This window comes from Sitophilus oryzae, unplaced genomic scaffold, assembly GCF_002938485.1.
Source record: "Sitophilus oryzae breed Bouriz unplaced genomic scaffold, Soryzae_2.0 scaffold_111_pilon_pilon, whole genome shotgun sequence".
Taxonomy (NCBI): domain Eukaryota; kingdom Metazoa; phylum Arthropoda; class Insecta; order Coleoptera; family Curculionidae; genus Sitophilus; species Sitophilus oryzae.
The window spans coordinates 1212024-1234392 of NW_022145749.1; the positions used below are offsets into that span (position 1 = coordinate 1212024).

A 22369-nucleotide genomic window follows, 5' to 3' on the forward strand; every position below is an offset into this window, starting at 1 on the left:
CACCAAACCTATATATTAGATCAGGGTTGAGCCCTGAAGGAATTTATTGTAAAATAATATTTTATAGCAAATGCCTTTACCAGACGTACTGCTCAGGATGGAAGGAAATATTTCTATACATTTTATACAACAAAATTCAAAAAAAATCACACATAAAAAGACCAAATGGACAATAAAACATAAGAAAAATAACTCCAAAATATAATCATCTTTTTCAGATATAGATACTCACTTTTATAAATGGTAGTAATCATTATGCCTGCAATAGTTATTATTTTTGATCAATTTTATAGCATTCGAATAAAGCATAATTTATTATGAAAAGTATTAGATTCTTTTATCGCTCTTTTTATGTACCTAATATACTGTAGGGAAATGGAAACTCTATTTCTCCACAATTTTATAGATTAATACTCTTGTTACTGTTTACACAGTATCACAACTTATTCAGTGGCAGTTAGTTATCTTTGCTTTTTTCAGTGTTTGCGTGTTAGAGCTGTTCAGAACGCGTTTTTTTTCTCAATGCCAGAAACTTTAAGACCTGGAAGGCCTATTATGTTTGTCCCCTTTCTGCACCTGCATACCTGCACCCAATCTTCTATTCTAGAGCCCATGTGCAAGTCCTTCAAAGGATGGGAGCATAATTCTTCCGGTTCTAGCCTGGCTCTTCCAAATAGTCGCTTGCTATCTAGAGCCTCGCAGTGACATATTATGTGCCCTAATTCAGGATCTTTATTGCGGAGTTTGCTGCAAAGACTTCCTTGACACAGGTTGAGCTTGTTCAAGTAACACTTGACAGGCCATATCTCTTCTCAAGAGAACTGTTGTAATCCGGACTTTATTCTTGTTTTAGGATTAGGTTCTTTAGAGCCTGTGCCTCTATCTGCTTCTTAAGTAGAGGATTTACTTAACCTTAAATTGGTCCAGAGTTTTACAGAACTTGGCTTGGTTCATAACATAATACCGTATGATCGAAAAAAAACGGCGTCAGCGAGGCTATGAAATGAAGATCGCTGTCATTTTATATGGGAAATGTCATCGATTGTCATTTCCCAGCCAACTGGACGCCGTTTTTTTTTCGATCATACGGTATAAGCGAATATCTAGGTGTTCAAATTTTCATAGAAATAATCGTAAGTCGGCAGGCTGGTTATGAATAGGCTGTGATGTTACCCTTAATATATCATTTAGGGCTGTCTGACTAATTCGTTAATCATGATAATTTTTAATGCATCATAGTTATATTTAGAATATGGGCTATTTAATACACATAATATATACGGCTTAATGTTTGTTAAATGATATTTTCAACAGAGAAAAATCTACAGGTGTTTTTAAAATAAATAAATTCATTTTTCCGAAATAGCACACATATCTAATATACATACATATTTTGGTCTAGACCAGTAAATATACAATGTTGTGGTACTATATTCTTGTAATATTATGTCTATCGTAATTGTTTTTAGAGCTGGGTTCCTTGAGCTTATTTTCAGGCTTTCTCAAGGTCGAGGCTAGACGCTAAAACAACATTAGTACATTAATTGCATTCTATTTCGGAATTATTTAAATCCTGTGTACGATTATGAAAGAAGAACGTGATCTCTTCGGTCTTGAATCATTTTGTGACCTTCGAACGTTGGTTGTCTGTTAGTCATGGAATTGTTCAGAGATTTCGGCATCGACTATTTTAAAACCGTAAACAACTAAAACAACAAGAAAATGCTTCTTGTCTCTAAACAGTTGTTTAAAAATAGATTAAATATGTGACCTTTCTCGACAAGGTGCTCTAATGGCTTTAATAGCTCAGATTAATGAGACATGGATTTAATTTTTGCAACATTTCGGTACCTGTACTTACAATAAACAATTGCTTATTACTATGTGTAAGTAAATAAGTGCGAAAAAATTCTGTAGGTCAAAAATCGAGTTTCCTTGCAATGCTACGTTATTGTACAGGGTGAACCACAATTACAATATAAATTGATCCTTATACAAACACGTTTACCAGGCCAAAAGCCATGAGCGCATCAAAATGAATGTGTAATTGTAAAGGAATTATGAATAAGTGTTAATAGTCCTATTCCTCCTAGTTTTTTGATTCTATTGCTCTCTAGTTTTATATTATACCACCTCAAACAATAACCGCCCCGTCCCTGTAGTACACGCCAATGACTCTCCAAAACCCATTAATTCGTTCATTATGACGGTGAGTTCTTTTATTGAACTATTACGTATTTTATAATTAATTCTGTTCTGGGATAAATATCGGTCACGTTGGTTTTCTCATTCATTATTGGTCAGGCTATGGAGGTAGTTATTTTTAGCCATTACTAAAGAACTGTGTGTGTTAAAGTCCGTTTTATCTCTATTAAAAATCCTCCTACGGTTTTATTTAAAACTGTATTTATATCGGAATGTTTTATAATATAACTTTAAAATATAAAAATGATGAAATGAATTAATTTTTCGGCAATAAATGGAGATGTTTTGACAATCTGGCTCCATTCCAACGAAGTTATAAATAAGTTATATCGGGAAATGATTTAGTTGGAATTCCTTGAAATAAACATCATGCTTTTTTTTCGATTTTAGAGGATGTTAGCATTTCTTTTCCCTTTCAATATAAGTATTCTTAAAAGTCTTCATGAACCAAGTTTAATTATTATGTTTAGCACTTTCTTCTGAAACTTTTTAAAAGACTTAAAAAATGTAGTGGAACCATTCCGAAAAAAAATCTGTCAACATAAAAATTAAATTAACTGCATTCTTATTTCTTGGATCTCAAGATGCTACAGGAAAGGAAACAATATTTCAGAACATTTTCCAACAGTAGTGGTAGTGGTTGATTATATTTAGGTATCTATTTATCATTTTTGTCATTTTTTCGCTTATTTCGATTGGATTTATTAGTCAAAATACAAAAGGCTAATGTTGACAAAGCAAAATATACACATTTTATTTTACTAAATGTTTGGATTTACTACAAAAAAAGACAAAAATCAACTTGACTGAATTGTTAAGGTCATTAAAAATGATTATAAAACTATTCTAATTATTAGATACAAAGATGAATACCATGAAGTTATCAACTGCAAATAAATAACTTCTTTTTTAATACATTTTTACGTCTACCTCTGAAAATATCGTTACCAACGTTGCTAAGAAAATAAAGAACCTATAGAATTCTCTTTATTTATATTTTTAATTTGCAAAATGCCATAAGTTTAAAATTAAATAAACGATGTTTTACTAGCTATTTAAACGCAAATTTATTAGTCATCACTGTCATCAGACTACAAAAGATGAAAAAACTCTTAACTGGTCATGTTATTATAATTTTTTTTGCTGTGTTTGCATCTGTAAATGTGCTAAGGGTCCTGTAAAGAGTGAGTTTACATGCATCCTTATCATGGGATATAATAGACGCCTTCATCTATGTTTCTACGTTCGTCTATGTTTTTATGCAACTTTATTAGTTTATTTCAAACTAGTTGAAGCCTGGCGCATCTGCCAGGACATCAGGAAAAAAAAAATACTTTTTCTTTTTTTAAAATTCTGAAAAACAAAAAATCCAGCGACGACAGTTTTTAGAACAGCCAATTAGGTATCTTTTAGTAAAAAAAGCAACTTTCGACGACACAGATAAACATTAGCATTTTATATATGTAGATATGATAGCTCATGCTTAAATATGATTTGAGTGACGGAATCACAGACAAAGCGTGATGGTTACATATAAAAAAACTCATTAGATTTTTAAAACAAATATTAAATATATCTAGAGTTCGCTAATGTTCTAGCGATTACTTATCTATATCTATTTATGTTTCTTTATTAGACCGATCCAGAAATTCTACTCTTAATACATTCCTAAATTTAAGGGATTTGTATAACAATGTAGATACGCAAACTATATTATTTGATTTTCAATTTATTGTTTTTTTTCTTTTAGTGTACCCCAACTGTCTACCCAGCAGATCCCTTCGACCCTGTTGCCGATGCCGCCACCTTAAAAAAAGCCATGAAAGGCTTTGGCGCCGATGAGAAAGCCATCATCGATGTCTTGGCCAGAAGGGGTATTGTGCAGCGTTTAGAAATCGCTGAAACTTTTAAGGTATGCAATCTTCTTTCACCATATTACAAAACTAATACATAATAGGCACGTCCAATGCATTTTATAATATCCTGTCTGCATTGCTATTAATTTGTTATTTGTTTAATAAGCAAGACAGTTCAGTAATAGGGCAAAGTATAGATTTTTGGTTGCTGAATCATTATTGCATTATTATTTTTGGTTCAAGTTTTCGTTTAGCCGAAATCAGTTACATAGAATATCGGTTTATAGGATGATTCTATACAAGAAAACTAGCAGTACATAATTTAATTTTTGCCGCGGAAATTCATTGTTTTTGAGAAAACTCGAATTTTTAATTTTCTATTATTAACTAAAATTTAAAACTTTACGGTGTCTTTAATAGTTTTTTATTTATTATAGAATGACGTAAAAACATTTAATATAACGATGTGAACTAATTTTTATTCGAAAATATATTTTTATCACAATAATTTTCATCGATTTTTCCGCGTTTAGAAGTGCCGAAATTTGATAGGAAGATAAAAACTACATATTTTTGTTTGATTTATAATTTGCTATAATTTTTCTATATAACTATTTCCGCGGAAATTTATCATAAGGGCGGTGTAATGGAAAACCTTCAATATTTCGAAGTTTTCCATAGTATTCTCAACTTTTTTACATACTTTCGGTTTGGTCTTTGTTGGTTTGATTGTAGTGGGTTTTGTTGGTTTGGTTTGGTTTGGTTGCTTTACTAGGGTTTGGTTTGGTTTAGTTGTCGTTTTTATGCTTTAATGACAATTTTTTTTTAATTTTCGCTTTTATTGACCATAGCGATATTAAGTTGATAAGAATAGATATTATTCATTGATATGTGTCAAAGGTCGGGAAGAAGATCACTGCATAGTGGTGAAACAACACATTTCCGCGGATATTCATTTTTGAAAAGGTGCTTAAAAATAAGTTTACAATATAAAATAATATTAATTTTTTATATATCTCATTTCGTTACTTCTAAACCGTATTCAAACAATGGCAACAGCGCATTTCCGCGGAATTTCATTTTCGTATTAGTAGTTACAAAGACGTCTAAAATACGAAATAACATTATTTATTCATGTATGTCATTTCGTTACTTTTAAACCGCATTCAAAAAATGGTGAGGCATATCCGCGGCAAATTTTTTTCAGTAATATACTCCCTGAGGTACCTAAATGACAATTTCTTTTTTTACAGATTTCGGCTAAATGAAACTTGACCCTTATTCTTTGCGAAGGTTAAGTTCCAATTTTTATTTTATCAATAATTGTTATTTTTTACAATACTTTGAATCCTGTTTAATTCGCGCTTTGGGGCTGTTCTACATATTTTTATGAAAATTTTTGAAAGACTTTCTTTTAAATTTTCAAAAAAGAGTAATAACATAATAACATACAGCAGTGATTCTGCTGAAGAAGTGCTGTAGATAGAAAAAATTAATTATTTTTTTCTTCATAGAAGATAATTTTAAATATACATGGTGTTATTGCGAATAAGTGATTTTTGACATATAAAGGTTTTTTATATAAAATTTTTCGATTTGGAGTCTTCCTGCATAACATTTGCTTATACATGAACAGGATGAACCAAAATCGCAATATACATCTCAATCTCAATTTGCCCAATCATGTTCTACATACAAAAAGTGTAACGTCATATAGGTACTAGATCAAGTGCAGTTTAAAATGTAGACAGGCTAAAAAAAGTATATTTAGTATGAACTTTTAAGCTAGATTTTTTTTGTTCTAACATCAGTTGGGTGATAAAAAAATAAAAAATATTATATTCCTTATTTTTAAGAATGGAATCATCCAGATTTTTTTGCATTTATTCGTTTACATTGGGTAATATAAACTAGAAAACATCATATATCTTAATGATAGTGTAAATGATCAATGTAAGTGTGAAATTGCTGTTATGGGAAAGAATGGAATCATCCAGATTTTTTTGCATTTATTCGTTTACATTGGGTAATATAAACTAGAAAACATCATATATCTTAATGATAGTGTAAATTATCAACGTAAGTGTGAAATTGCTGTTATGGGACCAAAAAGATCAGTACTATCTTAGTAACAATATTTATAGGATTTAAATAATAATTCATAATTTATTTTATAAAATTAATAAACAAAATATAAGTACGACTATATGATTATAATTAATAAGGAATAAAGACATTTTATGTTACATATATTTCATTTGCTTGTAATAAAATTAAAACCCGTATTTTTAGGTCTTTGTTTAGACCACGTTTAAACTAAATTTGCAAAATATTTGTACCAATGTTGAGGGAATATAAACAAGGTCGGAAGTAATCTTTATTTGAAACATATTTTTAGAACTTGCATTTCTGAATAAATTATTTTTATGACTGTTGCTAACTACTAATAGCACTATTCATTCTTATAAGAATCTATTCCGTACGTAATGGGTAATGGGTAAACATAAAGAAATATGTTTCATAAGTGATGAATAAGTTTTGCATTCTAAGCAACGACTGAATTTACAATATTGATAATTACTACATGTATCATCCCATGCAGCATTCCGTTATAAAATTATAATTATGTTTTCAGAATTCTAATTGGAACAAAATGTTATTGTCAGAAATGTAAGGGTAGTTTTTTTACGTCACTGGTAAAAGCCCGTATAATCGAAAAAACCGTCCAGTTGGCCTGTACGATCAACAACATTTTCCATATAATTTTACATAAATTATGACAGCGATCTTCATTTCCCAGCCAATTCTGCCGACCGACGCGACGTTTTCTTTTTCGGACGTTTTGTAGTTATACAGGGTGAGACTTAAATAAGTGCAAATATTTTCAGGGTTGGTAGATCTCGATAAAAGAAATTGCCATTTTTGAGATAAGTCCAAAATAACCGAGTTATTTAAGTTTGAAAATGTAAAAAAAAAATGATTTTTTTTTGAAAAAATTTTGAGAGCCACCGGATTTTTTTCTGTAATTGCATCCCTTTTAGTGTCGTAACCATAGAGTAAAGCTGTAACTATGGTAATATCAGAGATTAAGAAATTATAATACCGTGTGAAAAAAATTTTTAACGGTCAACAGGCAGTTGCAAAATGTTTTCGAAAAATATACAGGGAAATTTAAAAGAAAATGCACGATTTTCAACATCTTTTTTTTGCAAAAAAACCTAATAGACGTGTTCCTGGGGTCGAAATATACCATCCTTGAAAATATTTGCACTTATTTAAGACTCACCCTGTATTGAATCTGAACGAAATATTAATACATTTTAATTAATGCAATAATACATAATTTATACATTGTTAGAGAACATATTATTTGATATATTATAAATTGGAAACATTAAGTAATATTGCTCCATATATTATTTGTTTATTCAACACTAAATATTCTGATAAATACTCTTTACTTCTTAGCCACCTGGTCTTGAGATCTTATTGGTTATTCTGTTATTAATTCTTAAATATACATAAGAGACTCAAGAGAGTCTAGGTTCTAGACGCGATTAGTAAACACTCTACCACCCACTTTAACATTTATTAACTTATTCGCCTACAAGCATGGCGCTTGTTTCCTTTTATCGCCCACCTATTATTGTCTAGTTATATTTTATTGTTGCCTAGAGTAATCACAAAAAATATAACTATTTGAGTCAGGTTTTGAAATTTTTGCACAGAAATTTTCTGAAAATTAGAGCTAATTTCAAAGGTATTCAAATTGTATTCCACGTAACCTCAGTACCAATCGAAGCACTATAAAAAGGCTTCCATTATATATTTTTTAATTCTTTACTCGTATCACTATACAGTTGACCGCAGTTTATAAAAAAGATATTATGGAAATAGAAACGATTTGTAATTTCCCAAAACACTGAATGATTTCTAGGAATTAAAATTGTAAATTGATATAAAGATAAAAGATAAAGATCTGTAGTTGAAAGAAAAAGAAGCAAGCTCTTTAAGCAACTCAAAGTTTGAAGTATTTGTTTAAGCACATTTTAATAAAAAACAACTATTTGTGAGTGGTTTTTTCCGCTTTTTGGAATTTCCGGGAAGTGTCGTAAACAAAAGAAAATTGCATAAGTAACAAACATCAATGAGTTGGAAATCAATGATAAAAGTTCAAAATTACTTGCAATATCGTGCAACTCTTTCAGAAGTATATTGTTCCTGTCCATTTTCCCGGATATAATGGACTACCTTCCCCATTTGGTCTGAAATATCAGCAACCCTTGATGGTCTAGGCTAGGGGCTGTGGAAGGGACTTATAAAATTGTGTATGACTAGGCCGTATTTATAAAAATGAAGTATTTCCTTCAAACGTAAAGGTAGAAGTAAATATGTTCTAAAATGTGATAGCTCTCAAAATTTGTTACCTTTTAAATGAACTTTGAATCATCAAGAATTATTAAATTTTAGTCTAGTTATTAAACAATTTGTCCTATCAATCATGCTTATGAAATCTATCTTCGGAGCGTTAAGACTTGGAGAGAAAATCAGGGATTTTCGAGGCGTAATATCTCGAAAAAAAACTAATTCTATGTAAAAAATGATAATCACCATTTTTGTTAGTAATTAGGAAAAAGTCTGGGTCGACAAATTAAGCCGTGGTGTTAACCTTGATTTATTGGACTTTTAGGGCAACTCTTTAATGATATAGATATTATTTGCAACTTTTTGTTTTGAAATCTCAGAATTTCTTTTTTAATAAATGGTGTTCCCATAAAAAGTACCAAGACTACTGCTCTACGTTATAAAATAAATTTTGAGAATAAATTGATGCACTATGCCAATGCAATGTAGGACTGGTATAATCAATAATTGTGCCTGTAACTTTTTGTGCTTAAAACTCTTTTTCTAATTTCTTTTTACCTTCTAGCACTGCACGTGATATTTTTTGCGTTAAAGCAAATGACATAATTTCATTGAAATGTAAATAAACCGGTTTTTTTTGTTTAGGCTTTACAAAAGGATTCGAATGCATCAGAATATTTTTAAGTGTATTTATTAGACTGCGACAACTTTTAAATAATGTCTAAATAACAACAAATAACTTAATAATTTAAACAGCCATCTATACTTATAGCAATTTATATGGAGAACAGGATTTTTGAGTGAATTTATCATTGTCTTACATTCTTTTCTGATTTGTTAAGATATAGAGTAATCATCACTTTTTTTAACACATTTTCAGTAATTTTCTCTTGATTACGACGAATAATAAGGTTGTACTTGTTGTTTTCCTAATGTATTGTAACTAATTACTACTGGGCTTGTTATTGTAATTTTTACAATTTTTTAGACATCTTACGGAAAAGACTTAATCTCCGAACTTAAGAGCGAACTCGGTGGCAAATTCGAAGATGTCATTGTAGCCCTCATGACCCCATTACCCCAATTTTATGCCAAAGAACTCCACGACGCTGTCGCTGGATTGGGTACCGATGAAGAAGCAATCATCGAAATCCTCTGCACTCTGTCCAACTATGGTATTAGAACTATTGCCCAATTCTACGAACAAAGTAAGTATTTGTTTATTTATTATGGCTTAAGATCTCTATCAGTTGTATAAGGCGGCTTGATATGTTTGAGTTATGTATGCTTGGAATTTTAATATCTATCTGGTTCTTTTTACTTGAGGCATTAGCGTTTCCTTGGCCTACAAAATCTGTACCGTTATTTTTAAATAATTAATCATGAGAAATTTAATATTTTTGATTCTTTACGTCTAAAAGTAGAGTTTATATTGTGTACTGAGAAAAGACACAACTGTCATCGTCATAGATTTTCTTGTTGGGCAGACTATACCCAATTTCTTTTAATACGAACTTACCTTTCGTGGCCTGATGACATTGATATGCTCTGATGCTTTGGTTTGATTTTGACAATTTTATAGCAATCTCTTAAAACGTAAGATTATTTTTGAGTTTGAGACATCCCAAGCAACACACAATGGTATATTATACGTTTAAACTGATCTAATACCGTCCGTCTTATCTAGGTATACGACAAAGAATGTGAAACCTATAATAAACTGCAAAATGTCCGCGACTTCAGCGTATATATTTCAGGTTTCTCTATTCCTTTTATAATCGTATATACATATACCAATATTATACAAGATGGTAAACGTATATTAGCAATTTATGATATACTAGGATTACACGTAGACCAAATAGGTGTATTAAATGTTATTTTTCTTTATAAATTTATACGCGAAACAGAACCGTTTATTAAATATTATTTTTACGTACACATTTATACGCATCCAGGAAATGAAATTTAGTAATATAACCACCTAGCATTATTGTTTTTCATTAATATGAAGGGTTTTTGAACCAGTATAAACAAACCTTAGGTTACTTAAGAAATGCTACATAATGGTGACATAAATCATAAATTATACCCTATAACCCCTTTATATAACATAATATTGCACTCTTTCAGTAACCTAAAATAAATTAAAAAGTTTGTTTTTACTGCTTCAAAAATTCTTCCTATTAATAAAAACAATAATGCTATAGGTGGTTAAATTACTAAATTTAATTTGCTAATACATTTTTTATGATTAATGGTAGGATTTTTAATGAATAAGTATAAAAAACTTAATTAGAAATCTTCTTTAATAACTTCTTAAAAATTGGAGACATATACCGTACATTACTGAAATAAAAATAAACAAAACATATCATAATTCTTAATAAGAAAACTGACAATGTATAAATATAACTAAACATAAAATATAAAGAATATATACATACGTTCACATTTTTTCTCTGTTATACGAGAAGTATATTATTATACAAAATCGTTTAAATCAATCCAGTTGTCTAACAGAATAAGAAAGTTTGACAGCTTCTAAAAAATGGAGAAAGGACAAACGATATATTATACAATTACTGATAGGGTGTAATAAATAACTTCCTAACAACAAGTTTTTATTTAATCCATGTACTAACAGTAATAAAAAAAGTTTTGGTTTAAGAAAGGCCTGTTTTTTAAAAAAGCGTTTGCGCGAATTGTTTTTTTTTAATTTGCAACAGGGTTATGTAAACGGTATACAGTATACGTTTACAAAACCTATGCTCAGCACTGCAAAAACTTGTCATTGAACATGAACATATTCATGCATATAAAAATTTACATAAATACGTACATGTAAAGTTAAATAAAAGCTTATAATTATTGATAAATTTAAAACTTACCCTCAATTACGTTTCCAAAGGAAAAAAATGACGAAAAAAAAATCCTCAAAACGCTACAATGCGTAATACGTAAGTAACAGAGCCTAAGTGTACTTTCTCTTCCTTCTGCAATTGAACTATAAATTGTGTAAAAGGAGTAGCTGGATATACCATATTTATGTCTTTAGGAAAAGTATTATATTAAATAACGCACCTTATATTGATATCAAACAAACAATGTGTGGACACAATGGCGTCTTTACCCTTGATCACGCTTATGAATACCCTGAACCTAGATGTTTCATAGAAGACGCAACGTGATTGGGTAGATTTGATCATGTGACAAGATTTTGTAGTGTCGAGTATAGGTTTCATATACGTATGCCATATTCCATTTAGATTCCATCTGCTGCAAAAAGTCTAACGATATGGTTGGTAGATCTAGTCACGTGACCAGATTTTATAGTGTCGAATAAACGTTTGGTATATGTAGTCTATATACCATTTCTATACAATTTATTGATACTGGTTATATACGTTTTTGAAATTCAGTTCTTTTTAATATTTTTATATTGGAGTTCAAATTTATCAAAAAATCGCAAAAAATCAGTTTGATAATTACTTATTATGCCCTTTGTGTCTGAACTTTTCAAAAATTACGAATATAACTGACTTGGTGCCAAAATCGAAATATTATATACTTAAAATATATGTTTCGAATATACGTTAAAAAGCAGTATAATAATATTCACTATAATAAACGTATATACTAAGATTAACGGATAATAAAGCCCTTTAATATGCGTATATTATACGTTGCATATAAAAAAGTAATATGAAATACGTATTTTATTTATACCTTTAAAAAAATATACGATATTTATACGGATAGTACGTTTATTAAACGTATATACTCTTGAACGGTGTTGCTTGGGATGCGTGTTTAAAATTAAGCAACATTTTTGAGAACTATAGTAATTTTAACTTTTCCTTAGAGAAAATATTTTGTTATAAAGGTCTTTAATACGCAGCGGAAAAGACAATTTTTCCTCTCCTGTCCTCTGGTGTATATTTGAGTTTTTTGATCTTCATAAAATTATGTGATCAAGCGGGCCAGTTATCGACAGTTATAAAATGTAATGTAAATTTCTAGAAGATTGTTTATCCATATTGTATTTATGTATATGCATATATTAACATTCCAGTCTTTAATTATTTATGTTATTTATTGGTATTGGCATACGTGATGAAAGATAATTATTGTCTGCAATGTTGTGCTCATTTAATTAGTTTCAATATTTTTCTAGGATTAATTATAATAAACATCTAAACTAAAATAAAAATTGATATTATATTATAACTTAAGTTCTGATATCTATAGTTTATTGTGTTTTTTGAATTATTAGTTTTATTTCTTATTTATTTGTTTTTATTTTTACTGTATTTGTAATTTGTATTAGGTGACTTTTGTTTTAAGATGTTTAATATTTATCGTTTTTAATAAATGTATTCGTTTGCTTTAATACATAATAAAGCATTTTTTCATGTGTAGTACAATGTTGTAAACATACTTTAACAGCAGAGAATATATTTTAGTCCGAGATTTACATATATTTATATTATGATTATGATGAATTGTCAAGGTTGATAGATACATTTTGTTTAATTTATTGATGAGAGAGAAGTCTACCTACACGCAATAGGGACATAATAAAGATAAACATTCATAGTTTTTAGGTGTAGTTTCGTAGCTTTTAAATATATTCTCCGTAATTTTATATAGGTTTAATTTTGTCAGTCAAGGCACCAGTTATCACTTTTATAATATTTTTCATTTTTATTATGTACCTACTAATTAAAGTCTACCTACATCATAAAATGTATTTTTATCCGTTGAATCATCGCTTACTCGTTGTATTAACAGTATCGTAAACTATATATATTTATATTGTTATATAAAATATAATACACGTACATATTTATTTATGACATGTAAATACTGAGAAAGATCCAAAAATTAAGAACATACAGAATGGTCCAATATTACCGGGTAAAAATTCAATATAGAATGTGGAATGTATGCGAGGGGGGTTAATCACTACAATGTTTAGAAGTTTATAATCGCAATATTACATACCAAATTTTTTTCTACTTCTTTTGCTGCGTAAAACTACTTCAAAAATTGTAAACAACTTTGTAATCAATTATCATTGATTAGTATCGTTTTTATTTGCAACTATTACTAATACTATTATTTTTCTGTAAATATCCTTATTTGCCATTACTTCATTATATATCTGATAAAGATTATAATAATTATTTGTATCTATTGTTCTAAAATGTTATTTGCTTTATTTTTAGTATATGGAAAACCACTGGAGAAAGATTTAAAAGACGACACATCCGGACATTTTAAGAGATTACTAGTTTCTTTAGTTCAGGTAAGCTTATTCTTAATTCTGTTATTGTATTTTGTCATATAAATTATAACTAAAACCTCACTCAGAAAGTGGTTAATAAATAAGTGGTTTCAATTATACTTTATACTTTTTTTTTAAATTTACGACCATTCACAATATCTACAAAATACAATTAAAATTAATAGAATATCCTAACAACAGCTGGCAGTAGTCAGATGTAACCATATAGAAAGCCTAATTATCTTATAAAACAATCAACTTTTTTTTTCTAATCACAATTTCTCCTAACGGATGATAATCAGAGTCCAAAAGGACATAACTCGCAAATTTTGAAGGAACTTAGTGGCAAAAGTTGGTTAACTTTGTCTACTAATTGAAAATTACTATCACTAATTTTGGACGTTCTGAATGCTTACATTGAAATTAGAGGAACACAGTACTACGCTAATTGAAACAAATAATTTATTTTATTAATTTCGAGGTTTTGAACGAAGCTTTAACAAGTACAAATACTGTTAAATCATATATGATTTTGTGTGTATGGTAAGAAAATCTTGTTGTCTATTTGTAAGAAAATGCATTTTAGCTTGAGAAGAGTAATATGATTTTGGCTGAGTGTAGAAGAAAATTATAATTATTTAAATATCAAAAAATAAAATACTAGTCATAGGTATTCTTAAATTGAAAATATTGAACATTCTATAGGTTTGGTGCATTTCAGTTGATTTCAAAAAATTCTCACCGCAGCGCTGTATACGGCAGAAATCAAAAATTTTCTTTTTTTTGTTTTTTTTCATGTTTTGTATTTCGCGCCGTCCCGATTACAGTTCTTGTTGATCGCATTAAATAATATTGAAATCGTGGCTTTGTCATAATATTTCAGTATTTTAGTTTTTTGATAGTGCAGTTATTGAAACTGTGTGATGTAACGCTGTTTCGGGTAGTTAAAAATAAGTGAAAAAGAATTCTAACCTAACCAACTAGGCGTCGTTTTGTGACAATTTCAAATGTTAATAAAATTGGCGAAAAAATAGTAACGCCTAAAGGAGAGCGTAATTAGGGCGATGTTGGGTGCAATAACGTTCAATAAGTCAACTTTCCCGGATATTAAACGCTCCCGAAACAAAATTTTATACCTTCATAGTTTCTCACACCGATTTCATCAAAAGCAAAAATGGATTCAAGCAGTTCGACGAAACAAATGACTAAACAAAGTGCTTATTAATAAAATATAATTTGCAATATTAATGGTATACTTTTTTTAGTCAACTATATAGTGATTAAATGTTTTATGAACATCTTCTAAAATTATAATTATGTGCCTTTAAACAATTTCGTTTTAGCCGAAATAGCCCCAATTACCCACTAGCAAAACCGGTGATAAAAATTATGCTCGCTAGTGTAGTGGAACTTATCTAAAAAAAATTTTTAGCTGGAATAATTAATTATAATACAAGTTAGACCTTCTGAAGATATCAAAGTTTATACTTTTTTTATTTTTAGAATTTTCACAAATTATACTTCCTAACACGTTTAGAAAAATTATATAATACATTTTTCGTATACTCGCTATTTAAACCTGTGTATTTGTATATACTAGTTGTTTACGATATACTCCGATGGTGGCAGCACCGGCGGAGAATGTACCAAGCCCTATAAACGTTTAAACATTATTACCACACAAAATATTTAAGAAAAGTAAAAATATAATTAATATTTATATAGTGTCTATTATTTGTTTGTTGTACTTTCACTTTCTAAAGTACGAGTGTTCTGAATATAAATTAATATACGAGTATATCCGAGTTTTTAAATTGTACATTTTAATTTATATGAATATTTTAAAGCCTATGAATTGTAAAAAAATGTAATAAAAATTTCATTGAGGTTAAGAAACAACATATAGATAGAAACAATAAGAAATGGACAAAAATAAAATATTAAAGACAATTTTGATAATAACGGCTTTTAACGTTCAGGAATGTATGACTCAATGGAATACTTGTATTCGAGATGATTCACATTAATTAGCTCAACAGTTAGTCAATTTGGTGGTTAGTATGATTAAATGTACCTACTCAATCAATTACCAATATAAAAATGAAATGTGTCCTGGGTACCTAGTTTTCACATTATTTACTTATATAAAGCATAGACTTTAGCATAGATGACTTAAATTATCATATATTATTGATATAAAAACAGGTTAAACTTTAAATGTCGCTCATAATATCACCAGAAAATGTTAACATATGTATCAGTTTACATATTTAAAAATGATTATTGATTTGTACTGTATTATTTATTTTTTTAAATCTTGAAGAATAATGTAACTAGACAGGGTGAGTCTTAAATAAGTGCAAATATTTTTAGGGGTAGTATATTTCGAACCATAAGCACGTCTATGAGGTTTTTTCTCACGCAAAAAAAAATATTTGGAATTTTTTTAAAATAATTTTGGAATTTTTTTTAGTTTTTAGTTTAAAAAACATACAATTTACATAAAAAATATATATATATTATTGATAATATGCCAACATAGGTGTAGTAGATTAAATTTACAAGAAAGAAAACCCAGAAAAGATATCCACTGGTTCTCAAAATTTAAGGAAAAATAATCTTTTTTTTAATTTTCAAAGTTAAATAACTCGGTTATTTTGGACTTATTTGAAAAACGGCAAAGAAAAAATATGTTTCTTTTATCGAGATCTAATAGCTCTCGATCGAAATGTACCACCCCTAAAAATACGTGCACTTATTTAGGACTCACTCTGTATAAATTGTGAATATTGTTCAATTCTAAGCAATTTATTTTAGGTTGTTACTTTAAATTGTTATTACAATTGCATTTATTGCAATCTCAATTTTAACAATATTTAACTATACAATCGTATGAAAAATTTTAATAGAAAGAAATGACAATGCGCTATGGGTTTTCAAAAACTCTTATTTATTTTGCTACTATATTTAAAAACATATCTAAAAAATATACTTTCGGTTTAAGCCTTTTTCGTGTCAAGAATTATCTGACTGATAAAAACTATTATTATAGAAAAATTACTCATTGGCACGAAAAACGGGCACCTTAAAATGTTCATGTATTTTATAGTTTTACATATTGTATTGTAGTGTACCGATTTTGATGTATTTTTAAGAAATTTATAGCCCAATTATTTGACTTTTTAGTATCTATTTTTAAATTAAAAATGAAAAAGACATCTGTTAATAATACGAGGGTAAAGAAAATATTAGTATTTTGGTGAAAATTTAAAACACTCTGTGGAGTAGGTACGTTAACGTAGCAAAAAATTTAAAAATAATTTTATCATCTAGGTGTATCTTTTATCGGTAGTTTGTTTTCTGGTTCATCTCATTAGCTTTATTTTTTTGGATATATTTGCTTCTGAAGAAGACACTAATATTTTTTCGTATTTTTTAAATCAAAACTATGCCTTTGCTTTTGGTCATAGTCAAAAATAAAATAGTGTTTATGATTTATGTAATGTCACTGTATTTGAAAAATCATATTATTATTGCCTGCTAGGCTATATACAGATTGTTACTGGACGGTTACTTATTGGGGAACAGAATGGCAACACTGCCTACATTCCAAATGAGTACTAAGCTAAGCTGCCGACTCGTCCCGTTCGTCGCGACCGTCGTCTCTCGACGAGCGGGTCGAGGTTGCCATATTTCAACCATAAAGCTCTTGCTGCGAGTAATAAACAAATTAACAACCTGTATATAGGTATAAGTTACTCTAGCAGAGATGGTTTTAAGTTGATCTCTACAATGATCAATTAAAGCAGCAATAGCTGATACTTCAGAACTTAAAACCATCTCTACTAGAGTAAACGTTAATACACAATCATAATATAACTTTTCAACGATAGTGACATTCCGAAAACAATAAAAACTATTTTGTAAGTGTGGTGATAACCCAAAAGCAAATGCTAAAATTGCTGTAAATCGTTACTGTCTTATTAAAAAGCAAATATATCAAATAAAAATGAAGCTATTGAGACGAATCAAAAAACAAACTATCGAGAAAAGACGTACCTAGACGATAAAATCATTTTTAAAGTGCTTGCTTTGTTGATATATTCCACAGGGTGTTTTAAACTTTCACTAAAATATCAACATTTTGTTTTCCCTCGTATAATTGACAGATGGAAACTTCCATTTTGAATTTAGAAAGAGACACTAAAAAGTAAAATAATTTAGCTACAAATCGCTTAAAAAATTATCAAAATTAGCCCACTAGAACAAAATATATTAAACTTTAAGATACATCAAAATTTTAAGGTGCCCGTTTTTTTCGTGACAGTGAGTGTAGAATAACTTATGTGTTTTTCCTAAAACTTGTAGAAAAAAAACCAGACAAACAAAAAATACTCTTAATTTAAAATGACAGGTTACAAATATCATATTCGCTGGATAGACTATATTTATTTTGTGCCTTTTATAAAAAGAAATAACACAAATATTAATACACTTTTAGGCTAACCGTGACGAGAACCAAGGTGTAAATGAGCAACAAGCTCTCGCCGATGCCGAAGCTCTCATCGAAGCCGGCGAAGGCAAATGGGGAACAGAAGAATCCATCTTTAATTCCATTTTGATCACCAGAAGTTACCAACAATTGAGAGCCACCTTTTCGGAATACGAGAGGTTGAGCGGTAAAGATATCGAGCAAGTCATCAAGAAGGAATTCTCTGGAAGCATCCAAAAGGGATTGCTCGGCATCAGTAAGTATCTTCTTTAAATTTACAGCCATTATTTTCAGTTCAGTTATTCTGAAATCTGAATATTACGAGTATTATACCGTACTGGCAACTGTTACTTTTGGGTCGGCATTTACATGTGTGGAAGTAAATCGCATAGGGATCTTATTAAGTCGGAGTGAGAGAAATGCGTCCGTCCGACGCGACGCGCGACGGTGTGCTGTTGCGGCGTTGCCGATACGCCTTTCCCTATCAAGTAAAGTAAAATCACGATCGCAAACCGCTTATTTTTAAAATACTTTTTTTCAAGAGATAACTAGATAAAATCATTAGACATGTTTCTGAGCATCTGAAATGGAATTATAAGGATATCGTTAAGGTGTAATTTTTTTTATAACGAGAAAACGTCAGTAATACCGATAATTTAAAAACTCACCTTTTTAACACATAACAGGCCATAACTCAAGAACCACTTTAGATATTGAAACTTTTTTTTATTTTCAAGATCGGATATTTTACAATATGTTTACATAAGAAAAATTCGATAAGGTTGTTTTTTCCATTCAAAAATTGTAAACAATCCATCCATTTACTTTTAGAGCATAGCAATTTTCAGCAATCGTGTAATTTTTTTAATGATAAAGATTTTCACATACTTTCTACAAAGAAAATACAGCAGAAATATTAACAAAGTTCTTGAAAAAACTACAATCTATTATTTGTAATAGATTTCGAGATATCGATTTTTGAATTCTAATAGCGCGACCACTATCGAACACCCACTCAATTCCACTTATTTTTACTAAAAATGCAAGTGTTTCTAGCTTGTACTTAAAAAAATTCAAGCTATAGATAATATCATAATATCATAATATCACGACGAGACGTAATTAAATCGTGAAGCTGAAAGCATGACGTACACCTTTCCCTAGAACTTTAAGTACTGACAGAAGTATTGATTGGGTCGACCGGTCAACTGCGACAAATCTGCTATATCCCCTTCCACGTCTCTTAGCGATGTGCACAGTTTCTCGGTTTATTTCCTACGTTTGGCAACGTGTTTGCTGTCCTCTCTTTGTTCAGTACATTATAAACGCATTGTACTCTTCTTACATACGGAAATCTCGACCCAAGACTAGGACCAAAAAAAGGAAATCTAGGACCAAAAGCAAAGGCATGGATTTAATGTAAAAAATACGAAAAAATGTTAGTGTCTCTTTCAAAAGCGAATATCTCCAAAAAAAAAATAAAGCTATTTTGATGACTCAAAAACCAAACTATCGAAACAAGATATACCTAGATAATACAATGATTCTTCCTTTCTTTGTTAACGTACTCCACAGGGTGTTCCAAATTTTTACCACAATATAAATTTCATTTTTCAGAACTTTCATTTTTAATTTAGAAAGAGACATTAAAAATTCAAATAATTTAGCTACAAATTGCTTAAAAAATCATCAAAATTGGTTCACTAGAACGCACAATATATAAAACTTTAAAATACATAAAAAAATTTGAGGTGCCCCTCTTTCGTGCCGGTGAGTGTAGTTTGGTCACAGGTTTGGTGACGTACATCGGAGATTATTAAAGGGCTACTACACTACTCGCAAAATAAGCCGAAGAATGTACAGGGTATACCGTTTTCGTGTATTTTATGGGTTTTCTCGTTTATTATTTGGGATATTAACATGCGGTTTTTATATCACTGTGCTACTTTATTATGAAACTAAAGACGCTACACACAAATTTGTCCTATCCTTCTTAGTTTTGATTACCTTAAATTAGCTGGCCGCCTTTGTACTTATTTGATTAATTTTGAGTATATTCAGAGTTGAGAAAATGAACAGATTCGTAAGAATGCATCTGATTGGCTCTAATTTTCATCCGCTGCGGGAGACGAAAAAATACTTATTTTAAATTTCAAAATTAAAAATCTCTCTGAAACGAAAGTTGCTAGTCCAATTATTTAACATATTTCTTAGAAGCCAATTGTCAGTTTATAAAAAGAATATTACTATTATTTAACACAGCCATGTCGACTAACAATCATTTGCATGGAAATCTGCGTACCTATCTAGATATTCTCTTATCTTGTATTATGCAAAAAGCCGGCTTCTGAGTTGAATTAAAAATTCCTCTAAATAAACAATGGATACTGGTGCTCGGATGTTTATGAGGATAGGCGCAATAGATGACACGAAAATACTCAAAAACAAGCGAAGATGGCCAGCTGGTACTAAATAAGCTGTGGTTCTTATATATAAAAGGTTAACTGATAAACTGATTTAGCTGATTTCTGACTTCTTTAACAATATAGTATTGACATTTTTATTTACTACAAAAACCTGTATCAAATAACAATAAACGAAACATTACTATTTACGTTTTTAATATATATCTACTTTGTGGTTTAAGAATTATAAACAAAATTTTTGTTTTAGTTAAATGCGTAAGAAGTAAAGTTGGTTATTTCGCCGAACGTCTCCACGAGTCCATGGCTGGTCTTGGCACCAACGACAAGACCTTGATCAGAATCATCGTTTCCAGATCTGAAATTGACTTGGCCGACATCAAACAGGCTTTCTTAGACAAGTATGGAAAGACCTTGGAGAGCTGGATCCAGGTATGTCGAACTTTTAAACTATTATCTATGTTGCATGCTAATTAAGTAGTTAAAAAAGGTATTTAATAATGAGAGACACTGGGAATTTGCTATTTTTCTTATTCATACATATTTAAGATTATCATGCTGGGATGCTTTCAGGTGTAGTATATAACATTTCGTCATAGCATACGACTCACTTATACAGGGTGTATATGAATAGTGGAAAACAGAGAGGTGATTACCTTAAAAAAATAATAAGAGTTTTTCATAAAAAAATTGTCGATTTGGCGTTTACAAAGTTATTATATAGAGGAAATATAAATCATATTATGTATTTTGGACAGTTTTTAAATCAAGGTTTGGACTAAAAAATTGGGGTGTAGGTAATTCACAAACTTCTATGTCACTAAAGAATAGTTTCTATACAGATTGTTAACTAAACAGTTACAGTTGAGGGTTGGAACCTTTGGTGTTACACAGCAAAATAAAAACACTAAATCACCACAATACACCAAAACACTTTTACTTTTACACTGGACGCGCGTTTCGCTAACCATGTTAGCATCATCAGCAGATGATTATAAACTAATATATACTTAGTTTATAATCATCTGCTGATGATGCTAACATGGTTAGCGAAACGCGCGTCCAATGTAAAAGTAAAAGTGTTTTGGTGTATTGTGGTGATTTAGTGTTTTTATTTTGCTATTTAACTAAACAGTTACTTATAGGGGAACAGAATGGCAACACTGCCTATTGAGAATGCATGCACTTACAGGGTTTTCTGCCGACTCGTCCAGTCGCGTCGTTTAATTAGGTTCCTACGAGCGGGCCGAGGTTGCCATATTTCAACCATAAAGTTTTTGCTGCGAGTAATAAAAAAATTAACAACCTGTATAGTGAGGTCAAAAAGAAAAAAAGTATTAGTAATTCTTTCAGATCTACACAGTAAATTTGAAAAAAAAAACACATTAAGCATCTATCAACATTTTGAATTTCCAGTTTATTTAATAATATAATCTATGGTAGTACTTGTTTTATCTGTTAAACGTGTTTGTGAAATTTTATGATTGAGATGTATTGTGTCTTTGATTCACCCTGTATCAGCAAATATTTTTGTAAGAAAACGCCAAATCGAAAAAAAATATACGAAAAACTTGCTATAATTTTTCTAAAGCTAAATCACTTTATGAGTTTTTTGTACTTATTCATTTATACCCTATAGGTATAATCAACAAGTTTTATAACTGAGCGATTTTAGATTTATAAAGACTTTAGTACATTTATCGAACTGTTAAGAGGCAAAGTTCAAATTACCTTAGTT

At 29.7% G+C, this 22369-nt stretch overlaps 1 protein-coding gene across 3 annotated transcripts in view; it reads left to right on the top strand.

Moving 5' to 3' along the window:
• LOC115883636 (annexin B9) overlaps positions 1 to 22369 on the top strand; it is a 32065-nt gene that overhangs the window by 3402 nt on the left and 6294 nt on the right. For all 3 annotated transcript variants that reach the window (XM_030902010.1, XM_030902030.1, XM_030902019.1), the window contains exons 3-7: positions 3956 to 4117; positions 9415 to 9634; positions 13658 to 13737; positions 18218 to 18464; positions 20882 to 21063. In XM_030902010.1, the coding sequence (XP_030757870.1) occupies positions 3956 to 4117; positions 9415 to 9634; positions 13658 to 13737; positions 18218 to 18464; positions 20882 to 21063 (891 nt within the window). The remainder of the gene's footprint in view (positions 1 to 3955; positions 4118 to 9414; positions 9635 to 13657; positions 13738 to 18217; positions 18465 to 20881; positions 21064 to 22369) is intronic.